At 47.0% G+C, this 15,004-nt stretch overlaps 1 protein-coding gene across 1 annotated transcript in view; it reads right to left on the bottom strand.

Annotated features, from left to right (window-relative positions):
- Window positions 1-11,581, bottom strand: part of Snta1 (syntrophin alpha 1) — a 50,925-nt gene extending 39,344 nt beyond the window's left edge. Inside the window, exon 1 of the mRNA XM_033767149.1 lies at window positions 11,446-11,581. Within this exon, the coding sequence (XP_033623040.1) occupies window positions 11,446-11,551 (106 nt within the window). The 5' untranslated portion in view covers window positions 11,552-11,581. The remainder of the gene's footprint in view (window positions 1-11,445) is intronic.
- Window positions 11,582-15,004: the final 3,423 nt, after the last annotated feature.

Below are 15,004 nucleotides of genomic sequence, written 5' to 3'. Positions count from 1 at the left end.
CCAAAAAAAAAAAAAAAAAACAAGAAAGAAAGAGAAAGGATGGAGGCCAAACCATGCACTTTGCAGAGGCCTAGCGTCACAGTGAAATAGCGGCACAGCTGAGAAGGAACCCAGGGCTCCTGGCCACCCCAGGCAGCCTTTCTCCTTGTCTCCCCTCGGCTCTGTTCCAAGACAGATCCGACTTGGAGACCCTTCTCAGTTCTGCCTGGAGACTTCCCCAGTCTGAAAACCATCTCCAGCCTCCTCCACTTGCCTCCTAATAATAGGTAATGCTTGTTGTGCATGGTCCATGAACTTCGAGGGTGATAACTTACTTGGTTCTCACAGCATTCCTGTGAGGCTTCTGCTGTCATTTAACCCACTCTACCGATAAGGAAACTGAGTCATAGCAAGAAGAGTCCGGGCCTAAACCACCCAGCTACTGATGCCCTGCGATCCCCATTTACCCACCTTCAGACTTTCTTATCTCTACCCCTGCAACCTCTTCCCAAATTTAGGAAAATAATGAGATGTAGTCCACATGTATGGAGTCCTTAAAGTGTACCAGATGTCTTCCTTGCCTTAGTTCACCTTATACTTGGAGGGACTAAGGATTTAATTAGCCTCATTTCAGTTGAAGAAACTGAGAGCTAGGATGATCTGCCCAAAGACTTAGTCTTCGGAGCAGACGTGGGTTCACTAACCCAGACCTGACTGCCAAATGGGTTCTGCTCATCGTGAGACTCCTCGGTAAGCACCCTCCTCTCTAGGCTTCGGCTTCCCCATCCCCATAGTAACTATAGGGATTGCTGGTGAGGGATTCTCTGAATGTCAGACACCAGTGTGTCGCAATCCCTACTGGCCCGCTGCACCTAATCCTGTTACTGCATTTGAATCTGTGACCAGTTAGAATTATGGGACCACAGGGGCTTGGCCATAGCTGCCCATTCTCAGGGTGATAAGCAGGTCTCCAAATCTGAAGCTCCTTAGGAACATTGCCTGGAAAACTTCTCCACAAATGGGTAGGGACAGTCTGAGCGGAAAGGTTTCCCAGGGTGGGACAGGCAGGAATGAGAGTGACTGGACAGCCAGAGACTGGGCCAGTCAGGCTGGTCAGGGTCAGGGTGCGAGGGGGGCAGCACAGAGGATCCTTTGTCAGGCTAGAAGCTGCAAGGCTGCCCCATCCCCACCATCTGGCTCCTGCTCCAGCCCAGTGATGCATGATGGGCAAAGGGGGAGGGGCTGCCCACCTGCTCTGCCTCCTGGGATAAACCAAGCTGAGACCTCCCAGGCCCATCTGGCCAACACATCCCCAGGCCCTGACCACCCTTGGGACTCCTTTCGACAGGCTGAAATTGGCTGGGAGTGTGGCCAGCCTGTCAGGGTCAAGGGTCATCATTAATCTGCCAGAATGAGGGAGGGCAGGTGGGTGGGCATGGAGCTGGGATGGGCAAAGCCTTGGCAGTCCCTGCCATCTGCTCTCGTGGCCAGGGAGGGCAGTTTTCCTCTTCTGGAAGGCAGGGAAGTAGGTTAGAAAGAAAATAAGACTAGAAAACCTGCAAATGCTCACATCTTAACTACCTAGCAATTCTACTTCTTGATGAGGACTGAAGAGAAATGCTCCTCTGTGTACATTCACATATGTACATCTATTGCAGTACTGCATGTGATAAAGAAACGCAGGTGCCCAGCGATAGGGAAGGGATACACCTAAGATCCAGGATCATCTTTCTTTCTTTTTTTTTTTCCTCGAGACTGGGTCTCACTATGTAGCTCAGACTGCCCCGGAACTCACTGTGTAGCCCAGGCTGGTCTCAAACTCTCCTCCTGCCTCAACCTCCAGAGTGCTGGGATTACAGGCATGCTCCACCACACCTGGCCCAACCATCTTTCTTGATGTTACTCAGATCTTGGGTCTGACAGCTGAGGTTCCCTATCTCAACAGGACTTTGCTTGTTCCAGGAAACTCTTGCCCAGAAAGACAAGATTGTAAACCAATAAATAACCCCACTGTTTGCCTCAGGAAATTCACCCAAACCAATTCCTTTAGACAAACAATTTGCTCACCATGGCAGACACCTCCCTTACCAGACAATAGTTTAATATCAGTGTTTTTTGTTGTTGTTGTTTGTTTGTTTTTTTTTAGTACCGGGGATCAAACTCAAGTCCTTGCACTTGTGAGGCACACAGTGGAACCACAAAGCTAAACCCCCAGCCCTAACATCTGTGTTTTAAGAGACCCTCTCAACTCTTTACCAACTCTAAACTATTCTGTCACAAACGTTACCCAATCTCATTTTTCTGCCTTAAAAAACAAAAACCAAAGCCTGGCATGGTGACACACACCTATGATCTCAGTAGTTGATAGGGTAAGGCAAAAGGATTACCATGAGTTCAAGGCCAATCCAGCCTACATAGTGAGCTCAAAGCCTCCCTGAACTATAGGTGAGACCCTGCCTCCAGAACAAAAACCAAAACTCAAAAATTCACTTGATGCCACTTGAACCCAAAGCCCTTTACCTCGTAAGTATTCTTTCCAGATCATCTCCTTTTGAGGTACTTCTAGGACTCTCGGAAGATACTGCTTTTGGCTGCATGTGGTGGGTGTAGCACACCTGGAACTCCAGCACTCAGGAAGGACAAGCAGAAGGATCACAAGTTTGAGCCCAGTCTGAGCAATTTAGTGATTCAGCAAGAACTTGTGTCAAAAAAAAAAAAAAAAAAAAGCTGGGGATGTGTCCCAGGGTGAAGGCACTGTTGGAGATCAGCACAGTGGCACACACCTATAATCCTAGCTATTGAAGAGGCCGAGGCAAGAGAATAACAAGTTTGAGTCCAGTTTAGGCAATTTAGCAAGACATCGTCTTTAAATAAAAAGGGGGAGATAGCTCAGTGGTAGAGCAGAGAACATGTCTGTGGTCCTGGGTTCTATCCCCAGCACTGGAAAAAAAAATGAGGGCCGGGAATTTAGCTCAGTGGTTCCTGCCTCACAAGTGCAAGGTCCGGAGTTTGATTCTAAAAAAAAAAAAAAAAAAAAAAAAAAAAAAAGGCTGAAGAGAATACCTCAAGCTCAGGAGTTCAAGGCCAGAGTGGATAACATAGTGAGACCTCATTTTAAAAAGGAAAGGAAAGAACAGAACACAATATAAAATTGCCTTTAAATGCTTAGTGGCGCCAGGTGTGGTGGCGCATGGCAGGAGAATCACTGTGAGTTCAAGACCAGCCTGGGCTACAAAGTGAGTTTCAGGTCAGTCTCAACTACATAGTGAGACAGGGTCTCACTGAAAAAAAAAAAAGAAAGAAAAAAAAAATGCTTATTGGCACTGGACATGGTGGCGCATGCCTATAATCCCAGTACTTGGGAGGCTGAGGCAGGAGGATCATTGTGAGTTTGAGGTGAGCCTGACTTTTTTTTTTTAATAAGATTTCTTTTGTTCTTCTGTACAGTACTCACTCAGATAAAACCAGCAGGCCACATGCTGCTTGAAACCCAGCCCCAGGGAGGACCCGCAAGGCACAGGTCATCCACAGCTGCATCCCCACTTCCGTCCTATGTACAGTCAGTGACACCCCCTGCCCCACCTGGGTCCTGTCACCCTACACACAGCAAGCATCACAGCCCTCCCCAGAAGTTCCCCAAGTCAGAGGAGGAAAGGAGAGGAAAAAAATCAAACACAAATCCCCCAAAAACTTAGGACAAAAGTTGTGGAAGTTTGAAGCAGGAAGGGAACCAAATAAATAAATACTTAACATTGACTTCTGGGTTAGCATGCACATCTTTCCAAAAATGGGGGGCGCAAATAAAATAACTTAAAGATTTTTAAAAACAATTAGAACTACGATCCTTTTGTATAGTACCATGCCAACTGTACACACATTTATTTACAGCTTTTCTGTTTGCATTGTTTGTGCAGTGTTTGTGTGTGTGTGTGTGTGTGTGTCTGTGTGTGTGTGTGGTCCTGGCTTGGAAACAGGTTAAGTAAAAACCAAAGAGGAAGATAATTCACTGGAGTTTTACCAAAGGAGGCAGAAAGGAGGGCACCTGAGGCCTCTCCCTTGCCACCTTTCCAATGAAGGAGGTGCAGGAACAGAGAATGAAACACAGGCAGATTTTGGAGGAAGTAGCAGGTAAAGAGGTAAATTTAAGGCTGGGGATTTAGCTTAGCGGTTCCAGCGCCTGCCTCACAAGTGAAAGGACTCGAGTTTGATCCCCAGTGCAAAAAAAAAAAAAAGCAAGTTTAAGTTTTTTGTGGAGAGCATAGCCCAAGACAATGTCAATGTGTGAAACCTGATATGTAACCCCCAAGAGTGAAATGTGATATCTAATCAAACAGATTCAATGAGTGACATATATGATACGCTATGATGTGTGCAACCCCAGCATCTAATCAAACAGCCCCAATATGTTTTAAGTGATAAACCCGAACCAGTGCCACACACCCCAAGTTAGATTAGTATAAGAGAGAGAGCACAGAAGACCATCTCCTCCCACTCGACTCCGGGTCCAGAGATCTAGCTCCGCTAGAGGAGATCTCTGAGGAGACCTCAGACACCTGCCGCCTGCCGGGAGGGGAGCCCCGAATCAAACAGGAGGTCCTCCGATCCACAACCCCACAACCACAATCACCAGGAAGGGAGAAACCAAGTAGCGCTCCTCGGACTTGTGCAGGTACAGGGAGTGGCAACTGGCGGGTATGAATGAACATGATTTTATATATATATAGTTGGCATCAACTACTGTCTCGACCTCCAGTTAGTGCACACTTCTGCTCGCGACATTTTTCTCCCAGCACAGCAGGAGTCCCCACAGAAGGCACTCAGAAGAGGCGAAAGAGGTGACAGGGACTTCAAATAACGCTAGTCCTACCCGAACCTGGCCTCACCCCCACCGCCAGAGCATCCAGCAGAAGGGTTCTTCGGCACCCACCTCACCTTGGGATTTCTGAGAGTCTGGCCGGGCACCATGAGGAGAACCGTCTACACAGGGGCTGAGCCGGGGCACCCAGGGTGGGGTCTCTGTCCCCAGGGCCCTGGGGGCTGGAATGAGTTGAGCTGTTGTTCCTGTGTCAAGCACTGTCCAGCCTGGCCGCCGGGCATGGCCACTGGAAATAGAAAGCTGGAGACTGGAGCTTCTGCTCCTGCAGGTCTGGCGGGAGGCCAGCCTGTCTTAAAAACCCTGCTTTACAAAAAAAAAAAAAAAAAAAAAAAAGAAATATGAGTTCAATCGGTGGTACCAAAAATTAAATAAATAATAAATAAATATTTACTGGCTACTAAGGGTTTTATATTGTTTTGTTTTGCATCTAATTTCTAATTACCAAACCAGGCATGGTTCCATGGGAAGATGAAACAGGAGGATTACTTAAGCCCAGGAATACAAGGCTAGTCTGGGCAAAATAGCAAGCTCTTATCTTTAAAAAATTCATAAAGATAGGGGAATAAAATATGACAAAATTTAAACAACCACAACCACATTCATTGTACTAGTCATTCAACTTGTATGATTGTATTATAAAAGAAAAATCAGGGGCCAGGGATTTAACTCAGTGGTCCCACCGCCTGCCTCCCAAGCGCAAGGGCCCAAGTTCAATCCCCGGTACCAAAAAAAAAAATAAAAAAAAAAAAAAAAAAAAAGAGAAAAATCATGGGCTACAAAACCTTTTTTTTTTTTTTAATCAGTCTTTGTTTTTGTTTTTGTTTTTTTTTTTTGAGGCAGGGTCTCACTTTGTAGTTCTGGCTGGCCCTGAGCTTTCCAGGCTGGCCTCAAATTTATGGCAATCCTCCTGCCTTAACCTTCTGAATGCTGGGATTACACACATGTGCTACTACTCAGCCAAAAACCATTTTTTTTTGCGGGGGTACCAGGGATCAAACTCAGGTCCTTGTGCTTGCAAGGCAGGAAGTGGAACAACTATGCGAAATCTCCAGCCCAAAAACTATTTTTTATAACCTTATTTTGTGAATTTTTTGGTTTTAGGCGCTTTGTTTTTGTTTTTGTTTCAGTACCGGGGATCAAACTTGGGCCTTGAGCTTGCAAGGCAGGCACCGGAACCACTGAACTAAATCCCTGGCCCTGGTTTTGGTTTTTTGAGACAAGGTCTCACTGTGTATACACTATGTAGCCAAGGCTAGCCTGGAACTCACGGCAATCCTCCTGCCTCAGCCTCCTTATTGCTGGGATTATAGGCATGCACCACCACACCAGCCTCTATTTTTAAATTTTTTATTTTGAAGCAGAGTCTCACTAAGCCACTAAGTTGCCTGGGCTGGACTAGAGCTTGAGTTCCTCCTGGTTCAGCCTCCCAGAGTGCTGGAATTATAGGCATGCACCACCATGCCTGGTTTAAGGGAGACTTTCTTTTTTGTTTGTTTTGTGGTACTGGTAGAACTCAGGACCTTGTGCTTGCCAGGCAGGCATGGTGCCACTGAGTCACATCCCTAGACCGGGGAGACTTTCTTTTTTAACACTAGGAATAAACTGCTATTCATTTATACCCTTTTCTATATTAAGGAAGGAAGAAAGAGAATGAGAGATGAAATAAAAAGAAGGAAGGAAGGAAGGGAAAGAGAGAGGGAGGGAAGCCCAGGGATTTAGTCAGTGGTTCTGGTGCCTGCCTTGCAAGCTCAAGGACAAGAATTCAATCCTATGGAAGAAGGAAATGGAAGGCAAGTCTGTCTCTTTAATTGGCCAATGGTACCTTCTCAGGTTGCAGACGCTGCGATCTTCACCTGGGTCTCTAGGGCTCCCAGGCAGACCTAGCCAACCTCAAGCCAGGTGGGCTCTTGCTGACGCCCCGAAGCATAGCTGGGTCCCAAAAGCACAGGACCAGGCACATCAGGCGACAGCCTCTCCCCAACCCGGGACTCCCTCCCCTGCCCCAGTCACCCACTCCTTCTGGTAATCAGCTCAGACTCCACTTTAGAGAAGTGAATGGAAGTTTGGTGGGTCTTAGAAACCAAGCCTCAGGGACAAAAAAATTCTTTTTTTTTTTTTAACCTGAGATCGGAACTCTGGACCTTGCACTTGCGAGGCAGGCAGTTGGAAGAACCACTGAGCTAAATCACCGGACAAACAATTATTTAAGGCAGGTGAAAGAGCCCTAGGAGGGAATAATTATGAATAATTATTATAGCAAAGTAATCACAATAGGAGAAGAATAACAGCCATGACAGCTCAGCACACATTGGCTCATTTAATAGGTTCATTCAGTCAAGACACTGTGAGGGAGAATTATCTGTTTCCATTTCAATGCAGTGAAAACCAAGAGAGGTTAGGTAATTTGCCCAAGGTCAGGAGCTTCTCCGTAGTGGTAGAGCTGGAGGCTATAGTCCTGGGACCTATCCTTATCCTGTCTCTTGCTTCCTAGGAGACTTTAGGAAAGTTAAATCCCCTCAGAGCCCCAAGTTGCCCAGGTGCAAAGGGAGGAAAAACCAGAGGGAACAGAACAGCGGCAAAGATGGTTTGGGGCTGCTCAGTTTGACAGGGACCTTCAATTCAAAGGATGACGCAGGAGCCAGGCATAGGTGGGGGCATGTACCTGCAGTCCCAGCTATGTGGGAGGCTGAGGCAGGAGGATCACTTCAGCCCAGGATTTGGAAGCCAGTCTAGACAACATAGGGAAATTCTTTTTTTTTTTTTTTTTTTTTTTTTTAAGACAAGGTCTCACTATGAGTTGAGACTGACCTGGAACTCACTAAGTATCCCAGGCTGGTCTCAAACTCACAGCAATCCTCCTGCCTCAGCCTCCCAAGTTCTGGGATTACAGGTGTGCGCCACAACACCTGGCTAACATAGGGAAATTGTTTTAAAAAAAAAAACTAATAAAAGGCTAATGTGGGTAAAATAGGACATTTTCTGTGATAAGGGACCGGTTTATTGTTTCCATTCCACCACTGACTAATGCTTTTGTAAACTACAATGAAATTAATGATCATGTGGTTGAATGTCACAAGAATATCAAATTGCTATAAAAATGTAACTCTCAATGTCTTAATGATTTTTGTGCTTATAAACAGCTTGAGCACTAACACTGTCTATTAAACCGAGTAATCATGATTGTGAATACTTGGTTTAATGGCTGGCATAGCAGAGGCAGGGCAGCTATTGATTTGTTTTTTGGTTTTTTGTACTGGGGATGGAACTCAGGACCTTCAAGCGCAGTGCCGCTGAACTAAATCCCCAGCCCTTGTTTTGTTTTTTGAGACAGGGTCTCACATGTAGTTCCAGCTGGCCTTGAATCCACTGTGTAGCTCAGGCTGGTCTTCATGTCAATCAGGCTGAATTCATGTTGATCCTCCTGCCTCAGCCTCCTGAGTACTGGCATTACAGGTTTCAGCATGCCCAGTTTAGGGTCCCATAGTTATAACTAATGTTTAAAAGGACAGCGTTAGGGCCAAACCCAACACTTTCACTCCAGAGTCCTCTGACCCAGTGCAGAGGACAGAAATACACATTGACCACAAACCTGGTTAGAAGAAGACCTGAGATTGGAGGCCCAGCTCAACCCACATGAGCACCTAGGAAAGATGTGTTTTTATTTCACTACACTGGCCTAGAAATGGACTTTTTTGCAATAGGGTCCTTCTGCAATGGTTGTTGTGCCTATTAAAGGGGCAGGTTCCCCCTCAGGCCTTTCTACTCCTCTGGCACAGGACCCTCTTCCTGTCTGTGACCTCCTTCCTCCCACTCTCTGGACATTCTTTTCCCCTTGTAGGGAAATTTCCTCATTGATTAGGACTTCAAGGCCTCTGAGTTCTATTTGTTAGATTTAATTTCACAACCAGTGAATTGTATTGATTAGAATTTTACGGCACCAGAGAAATATTGATTAGCATTCCATGGTCACAGAACTCTATTACTCAGAATTTCACGATCTGGAAATCCTGTTGATATGAATTTCACGGCATCTTAGTGTTCCAGCAAGGCAGACCTCCCCATGTGGATCTCTGATCTCTGCTCAAACTGTGGTCTTCCCAGGGAGGACTTTCCTGACCTCCTTATTTCACATTGTGTCTGCCAGTTGCTTTATCTTTTTCCATGGTGCTTATCATCACTTAACAGTTTAACAAATAGAACAAACGCATTGCTTTCTTTCTCTCTTTTGTTGGTACTGGGGATTGAACCCAGGGCCTTTGCACTGAGCTACATCCCCGGCCCTTTAAAATTTTTTTTTTTTAGGGCCAGGAACGTAGCTCAGTGGTTCTGCTGCCTGCCTCACAAGTGCAAGGACCCGAGTTTGATCTCCGGTACCAAAAAAAAAAAAACAAAAACAAAAAACAACAACAACAACAACAAAATAAATAAATAAATTTTTTTATTTTGAGACTGCCTTGCTAAATTATGGTTTTTTTGTTTTGTTTTTGGTTCCAGGGATCGAAGTCGGCACCTTGTGCTTGCAAGGCAGGCATCAGAACCACTGAGCTATATCCCCGACCTGCTAAATTGCTAAATTGCCCAGGCTGGGCTCTAATTTGCAATCTTTCTGCTGCAGCCTCCCAAGTGTTGTTGGTATTATAGGTGTGTGCACCATATTCAGCTCCCCTTCCTGCTCTCTCTCTCTCTCTCTCTCTCTCTGTCTCTCTCTCTCTCTCTCTCTTGGGTTTTGGTCTATTGAGACAGGATCTCACCATGTAGTTTAAGATGACCTTAAACTCACTATGTAGTCCAGGATAGCCTCAAACTTGCTGCAGTCCTCCTGCCTCAGCCTCTCGAGTGCAGGGATTACAAGCATGCAGCATTGCACCAGTTGTTTTGTTTGTTTGTTTTGTTTTGTTTTCAGACGATGACATCTCACTATGTTGCCCAGGCTGGCCCTCAACTCCCAGGCTTATGCCCTTCTTTAATCTCAGCCTCCTATGCAGCAGCTGAAACTACAGGAGCAGGACACCCAGCTCACTTGGCTCAACAAATGTAGTACTACACTTATTCCCTCCTTTACTAGAAAGTAAGAAGCTCTGTTGGCAGGGATCTTTTTACCTGTCTTGGTCACTGCTATATCTCTGGGGCCTAGAACAGTCCCTGGCATATAGTAGGAGCTCAGGATTTATTGGAAGAATGTTTATAAATGAATGAACTATGGAAAGAAGGGTTAAAATTTTTACACAAAGAAACCATATAATTTTATAAACAGTGATGGTAGCTTACCCACTTACTTTCATTTTGTTTTGTTTTGGTACCGGGGATCAAACTCAGGAACTTGCACTTGACAGGCAGGCATGGCACCACTGAGCTACATCCCTGGCCCTAACTCACCTACTTTCTCTGGTGCACTCTGTCCCCAAAAGTCTCCTTTGAGACAAGAGCAAGGTTGAATGTCACAGGAATATCAAAGGGATTTGGGATGGAAAAGGAATTAAAATGAGGGACGGGAGGAATGAGACTGGAAAGGAAGTGTCCTAGGACCGGAACCCTCAGCTTTCTAGCTCTCCAGCATTGCCATCACCTCCTCCAGGAAGCCCTCCCTAATGGCCAGATTGATTCGGCTCTCCTATGAAATGCTCTCCGAGCTCCTGCACCCTGTGCCTAAGACTCTGTCCTATTCACGTTTAGAGATGTGCTGAGAGATTCTGTGAGTCCTAGCTGGAGACAAGGACCACATCTGCTTTGCACCTCAGGCCTACGCCAGTGCCTGGTGAACGTGTGTGTAAACACTGTGTCACACTCCTGCTGGCAGGACAGAAAAAGACCTGCTGGAGTGAAGTGTGCGGAGGAGGATGGGAGCAGAGATGCAGGGAGGGGGAGGGACGACCTTCAGGGGACCCGGGCTTGGGTTTCCAGGCCTTCTCTGGAGTCAGCTTCTGGGTAAGGGGCCAAGCTGAGCAGAGGTGGGCAACTTTTTTTTTTTTCCTACAGAGAATAAAAACCTAGGCTGTGCCAGCCATGTGGACTGTGGTCCCTCTGTCTGCTGTCAGACCAGTCACACGTGCACAACGTGAGCGATAGACAGTAAGCAAACCATTGCAATAAAGTCCTAATTATGCTGAAGTTTGAGTTTCACTCAACTCTCATAGGTCTCCCAGTCTTGGTGTTTTAAGGAGTGGGAGCTCTGGTGGAGAAAGGACACTTCCCCACCACCACCACTTCTGATGCTGGGGCAGTCCCTTAACCACTGAGCGGATGGCAGTTCATTGAGAGGCTTGTAATAAAAGTCTGAGGCTCCCAAGGCAGTCATGAGGATTAACGGAAATAACGCCTTCAGCTCCAGCCAGGAGGGCTCAGCGTGAGCCACTGGATTGCTATTGTTGATAATTATTATCACTATTGCCAGGGGGATCTTGGGAGGAGCAAACGGAAGGACATATGCAAATGTTCCAGCGCTATGTCTGGCACCCAAGAGACCTTCATTAAAGCTCCTAACCTCCCCGGTTCTCCACCCTTGTCCCCTGCTTACAACACCCCCACCCCAGGCCATTCCAGACAGCCCTTCCCAGCACCGTCCCCCGCCCCCACCGCGCGCTCTTCCGTACCCCTTGAGCTTGGCTGAGACCACAGAAGATACCACGGCAGCTGGCCAGGGTGAGGGACGAGGGCCTGGCGCGGAGGGAGGAGGGTCTCGGCCAGACCCCTGCGCATTGTCTGGGCCCGCCAGCCAGCTGATGTCCTGGGTCGCCGACACCAGCTGGCCATACCCACCCCCACCCCACAGCCCCTCCTCCCAGGTCCCTTCCTGTCACTCAGCTTCCACCCCCACCTGCCCGCAGCTCAGAGAGAATCGGGTGTGACCAGAGGGTCTGAGCTTTTGTCCCCCAAATTACAGGCTGATTTGCATTTTTTACCAATTATTTGCACACCCCATTCATTTGTAGAGAGCTAGATTGATGCAAAGCCTCCAGGTCTTCTAGACTTATTTATTAAAGGGAGGCATTAACTTGCAATTTGGAATGTCCTCTTTCAGCACTTCCTTATCCAGGCACTTGGGCAACCTGACTTCTTCACCAATCAGGTCCTCAGTTTCCTCCTCTGTCAAATGGAGCAAGCACTTTCCCTACAGAGGACTCGTGAGCAGTAAATGATGTGTGCTATGTACCTGCCGCCAAGTGTATTTCACAAACGATGGCTGTTATTATTGAACCCAGTATCATAATTCAAACATCTTTCAGAGCCAGCTGTTAAAACTTGTGTTGTCCAACCCCAGAGCCCTAGCACAGCCATTTAAATTTAAATTAATTAAAATTATATAAAATTGGTACTTCAGCCTTCAGTCACAGCAGCCACATTTTAAGTGCTTAGTAGCCATGTGTAGGGACAGGCATGTAGCTCAGTGGTAGAACACTTGCCCAGCAATTCAAGGCCCTGGGGTTCTATTCTGGAGGGGCGGCACACATGTACAAAAGCTCAGCTGTGTGGTGCTTATTCAAACCCTCCAGAGCAATGATGGCGAACCTTTTAGAGACAGGTACCCAAACCGCAACCCAAAACCCATTTATTCGTTACGAAGTGCTGACACTGCAATTAAAACCAAATACTGAAGTTTTAGTTTAGAAAAAAACAACTCATACGGTTATATCTTTTGTCTTAAAAGAAAAACAACACACATGCCCAGCTGGCTGTTGCCCTTGAAAGCTCTAAAAGGTTCCCCTATGGCTGCAAGAGTGCTAGTTTCTATGCCTTTCCAGAAAAGGGCTTTCCCTTCTGCAGTCTTTCTCCCTACCCCCATCAAGATAATGACCTTGGTGAGTGGGTGTTCTTTTGTTTTTTGCAGGCCTGCACCTGGGTAGGAGGGTGGAGAACAGGTGTGCAGCTGTGCCCTGGGGCAGAGAGGGGGTGGACTCCATTGTCCCTGGTGTAAAGCAAACCACAGCACCCAACTCAGTCCCAGGCCCCAGCTAGAGCCTCTAGCTCCCGGAGGAAGGGAAGGTACTGTGAGCTTTGGGCCTGTCCCCACTGCCTTCCATAGGTGGTTTAAGGTCACACAACAAGTCCGGGCCTGGGACGAGTGACACAGCTGCACAGCTGACACCTGGGGAAGGTGCGCCAGATGGAAGGCTCAGAGGGGAAGGCAGGGAAGGGCTGGCAACCTTCCAGCTGCCACGACTCTGCTGTAGCAGATGCTGCGGAAATCATGAGTGGGTCACATTCAGCTATTTCAAACCATGCACATCCTACATCCGCCATGGCCCACCTTGCCTCTGGGGAGAAGTAGGAGTTTAGCAACCACAGCAATAAAATCTTCATCTCCATGGGACTGTACATTGGTATTCCAAAGTTCACATCCACACACCTGAGCACTTGCTTTTGCCCCCCGGGATGTGTTTGCTCATCCTACAGCTGTCCAGCTGTCCTCCTGTCCGGATGGCTGTTCCACTGCTCCAGCTGCTCAGGCTCCAAACCTTTCTTGTTCTCCTACCACACAAATGAGACTCAGATCCTGCTGGCCCCACCTTCCAAGTATATCTGAAATCTAGTCCCTTCACCATCTCCACTGCCCCACCCTCGCTCTAGCCAACCTGGTCTCCCTCCTGGATGGCCCCAGCAGCACTGTATCTCTGCCTTGAGGACACACTCTCCCAAGGGCAAGATGCAGATCATACATTTCTCCTTTCTCTATCTCCAGCCATATACTGATGTATTTTCTGCACACACACCTGCCTCAGGGCCTTTGCGCTGGCTACCCTCTGCCAGCAGTTACTACTTCCCTCCTTCGACTTCTGGCCGCTCTATTGCCATCTTGTTTTCAGAAATATAAATACTACTACCTTAGAAGAGATCTTTGGTACCTTCTATAAAGTGGCACTGGCACTGCCCAATTGTTTTCCTTAGAATATCTGTCAGAGTACTGATTTATTACTTAGTCACTATAGTTCATTGACTTTGACCTGTGGAAAGAAGACTGGCTCCTGAGCAGGCACGGTGATATAAACCTGTAATCTAGCATGTGGGAGGCAGAGGTTCTAATCCATCCTGGGTACCTTAGCGACAGCTACATCCTGTCTAAAAAAAAAATCTGCCATTGGGCCAGGGATTTAGCTCAGTGGTTCCTCCACCTGCCTCACAAGCGCAACGTCCTAAGTTTGAATCCCCCCCAACCCCGCAAAAAATCTCCAGTGGGCCAGGAATTTTGATTTGTCATTGTTGTATCCCTAGTGCTCAGGACAGTGCCTCATATAGTAGGTGCTCAATAAAGAAAGGAAAGAAGGAAACAAACTGTGTTAGGAACAATGCTCAAGCACATACTATTACCTAGAGCTCCTAAAATGCTTATTATTACGGTGCGGGGAAGGCTCAGAGAGTATGATTTGCCCCAACTTAGTAACACAACTCCATTAAAAGTGTGTCTGTGCACCACTCCCTTGCAGTTGGAATTCATAGCCAAGGAGCTGTAGGAGACCAAACCCTAAATGCTCTGTGGGATTCTGTTGTGCAATCTTGAGGTTTCAGATCTTTTATTCCAAGGGCAGGCAGCTCTGAATAGATGAGTCCTTTACACACCCTCAGAGGGGGCTCCTTTTCTTGGGATTGCTCTTTTCTTTTAGGATGTCTTATAGCCATGTGTGTGGGGGTGATAGGCGTCCTCTTGTGGACCTGAAACCCTTATGTCACGTTCCATCCAGTACTTTGCCTCAGCTTTTAATATCCTCAGGCTGTTCTCCAAGTCAGCAGCTGGTGCTCAGCTGCCCAGGTCTCTCTCTTTTCTGAAAAGTTCTGCAGGCAGGGAAGGTAGAGAAGAGGTGAGAAGGGAGAGGTCTGAGAGATAGGTATAAGCCATGTAGGACTTTGTACATCACGGTGGCAGTTTGAATTTTAAGGATACTAAAGAGTCTTGGGGGTGTTTGTTTAATTTTTGGGGGGTGGGTTGCTGAGACAGGGTCGTGCCAGGTAGTCTAGGCTGGCCTTGAACTCATAGTGATCCTCTTGCCTCAACTTCCCAAGCGCTGAGATTATAGACGTGCATCACCATACCAGACAAAAAAATGTTAGAGGAAAAACATGAAGAAGCCAAATCACTGAGTTTGAGACCAGCCTGAGCTACATAGTGAGACCCTGTCTCAAAAACCAAAAAAAAAAAAAAAAAAAAAAAAAAAAAAA

This window comes from Fukomys damarensis, unplaced genomic scaffold, assembly GCF_012274545.1.
Source record: "Fukomys damarensis isolate Sample0158 unplaced genomic scaffold, DMR_v1.0_HiC HiC_scaffold_22, whole genome shotgun sequence".
NCBI lineage: Eukaryota > Metazoa > Chordata > Mammalia > Rodentia > Bathyergidae > Fukomys > Fukomys damarensis.
This window is presented reverse-complemented; position numbering and strand designations above follow the sequence as displayed.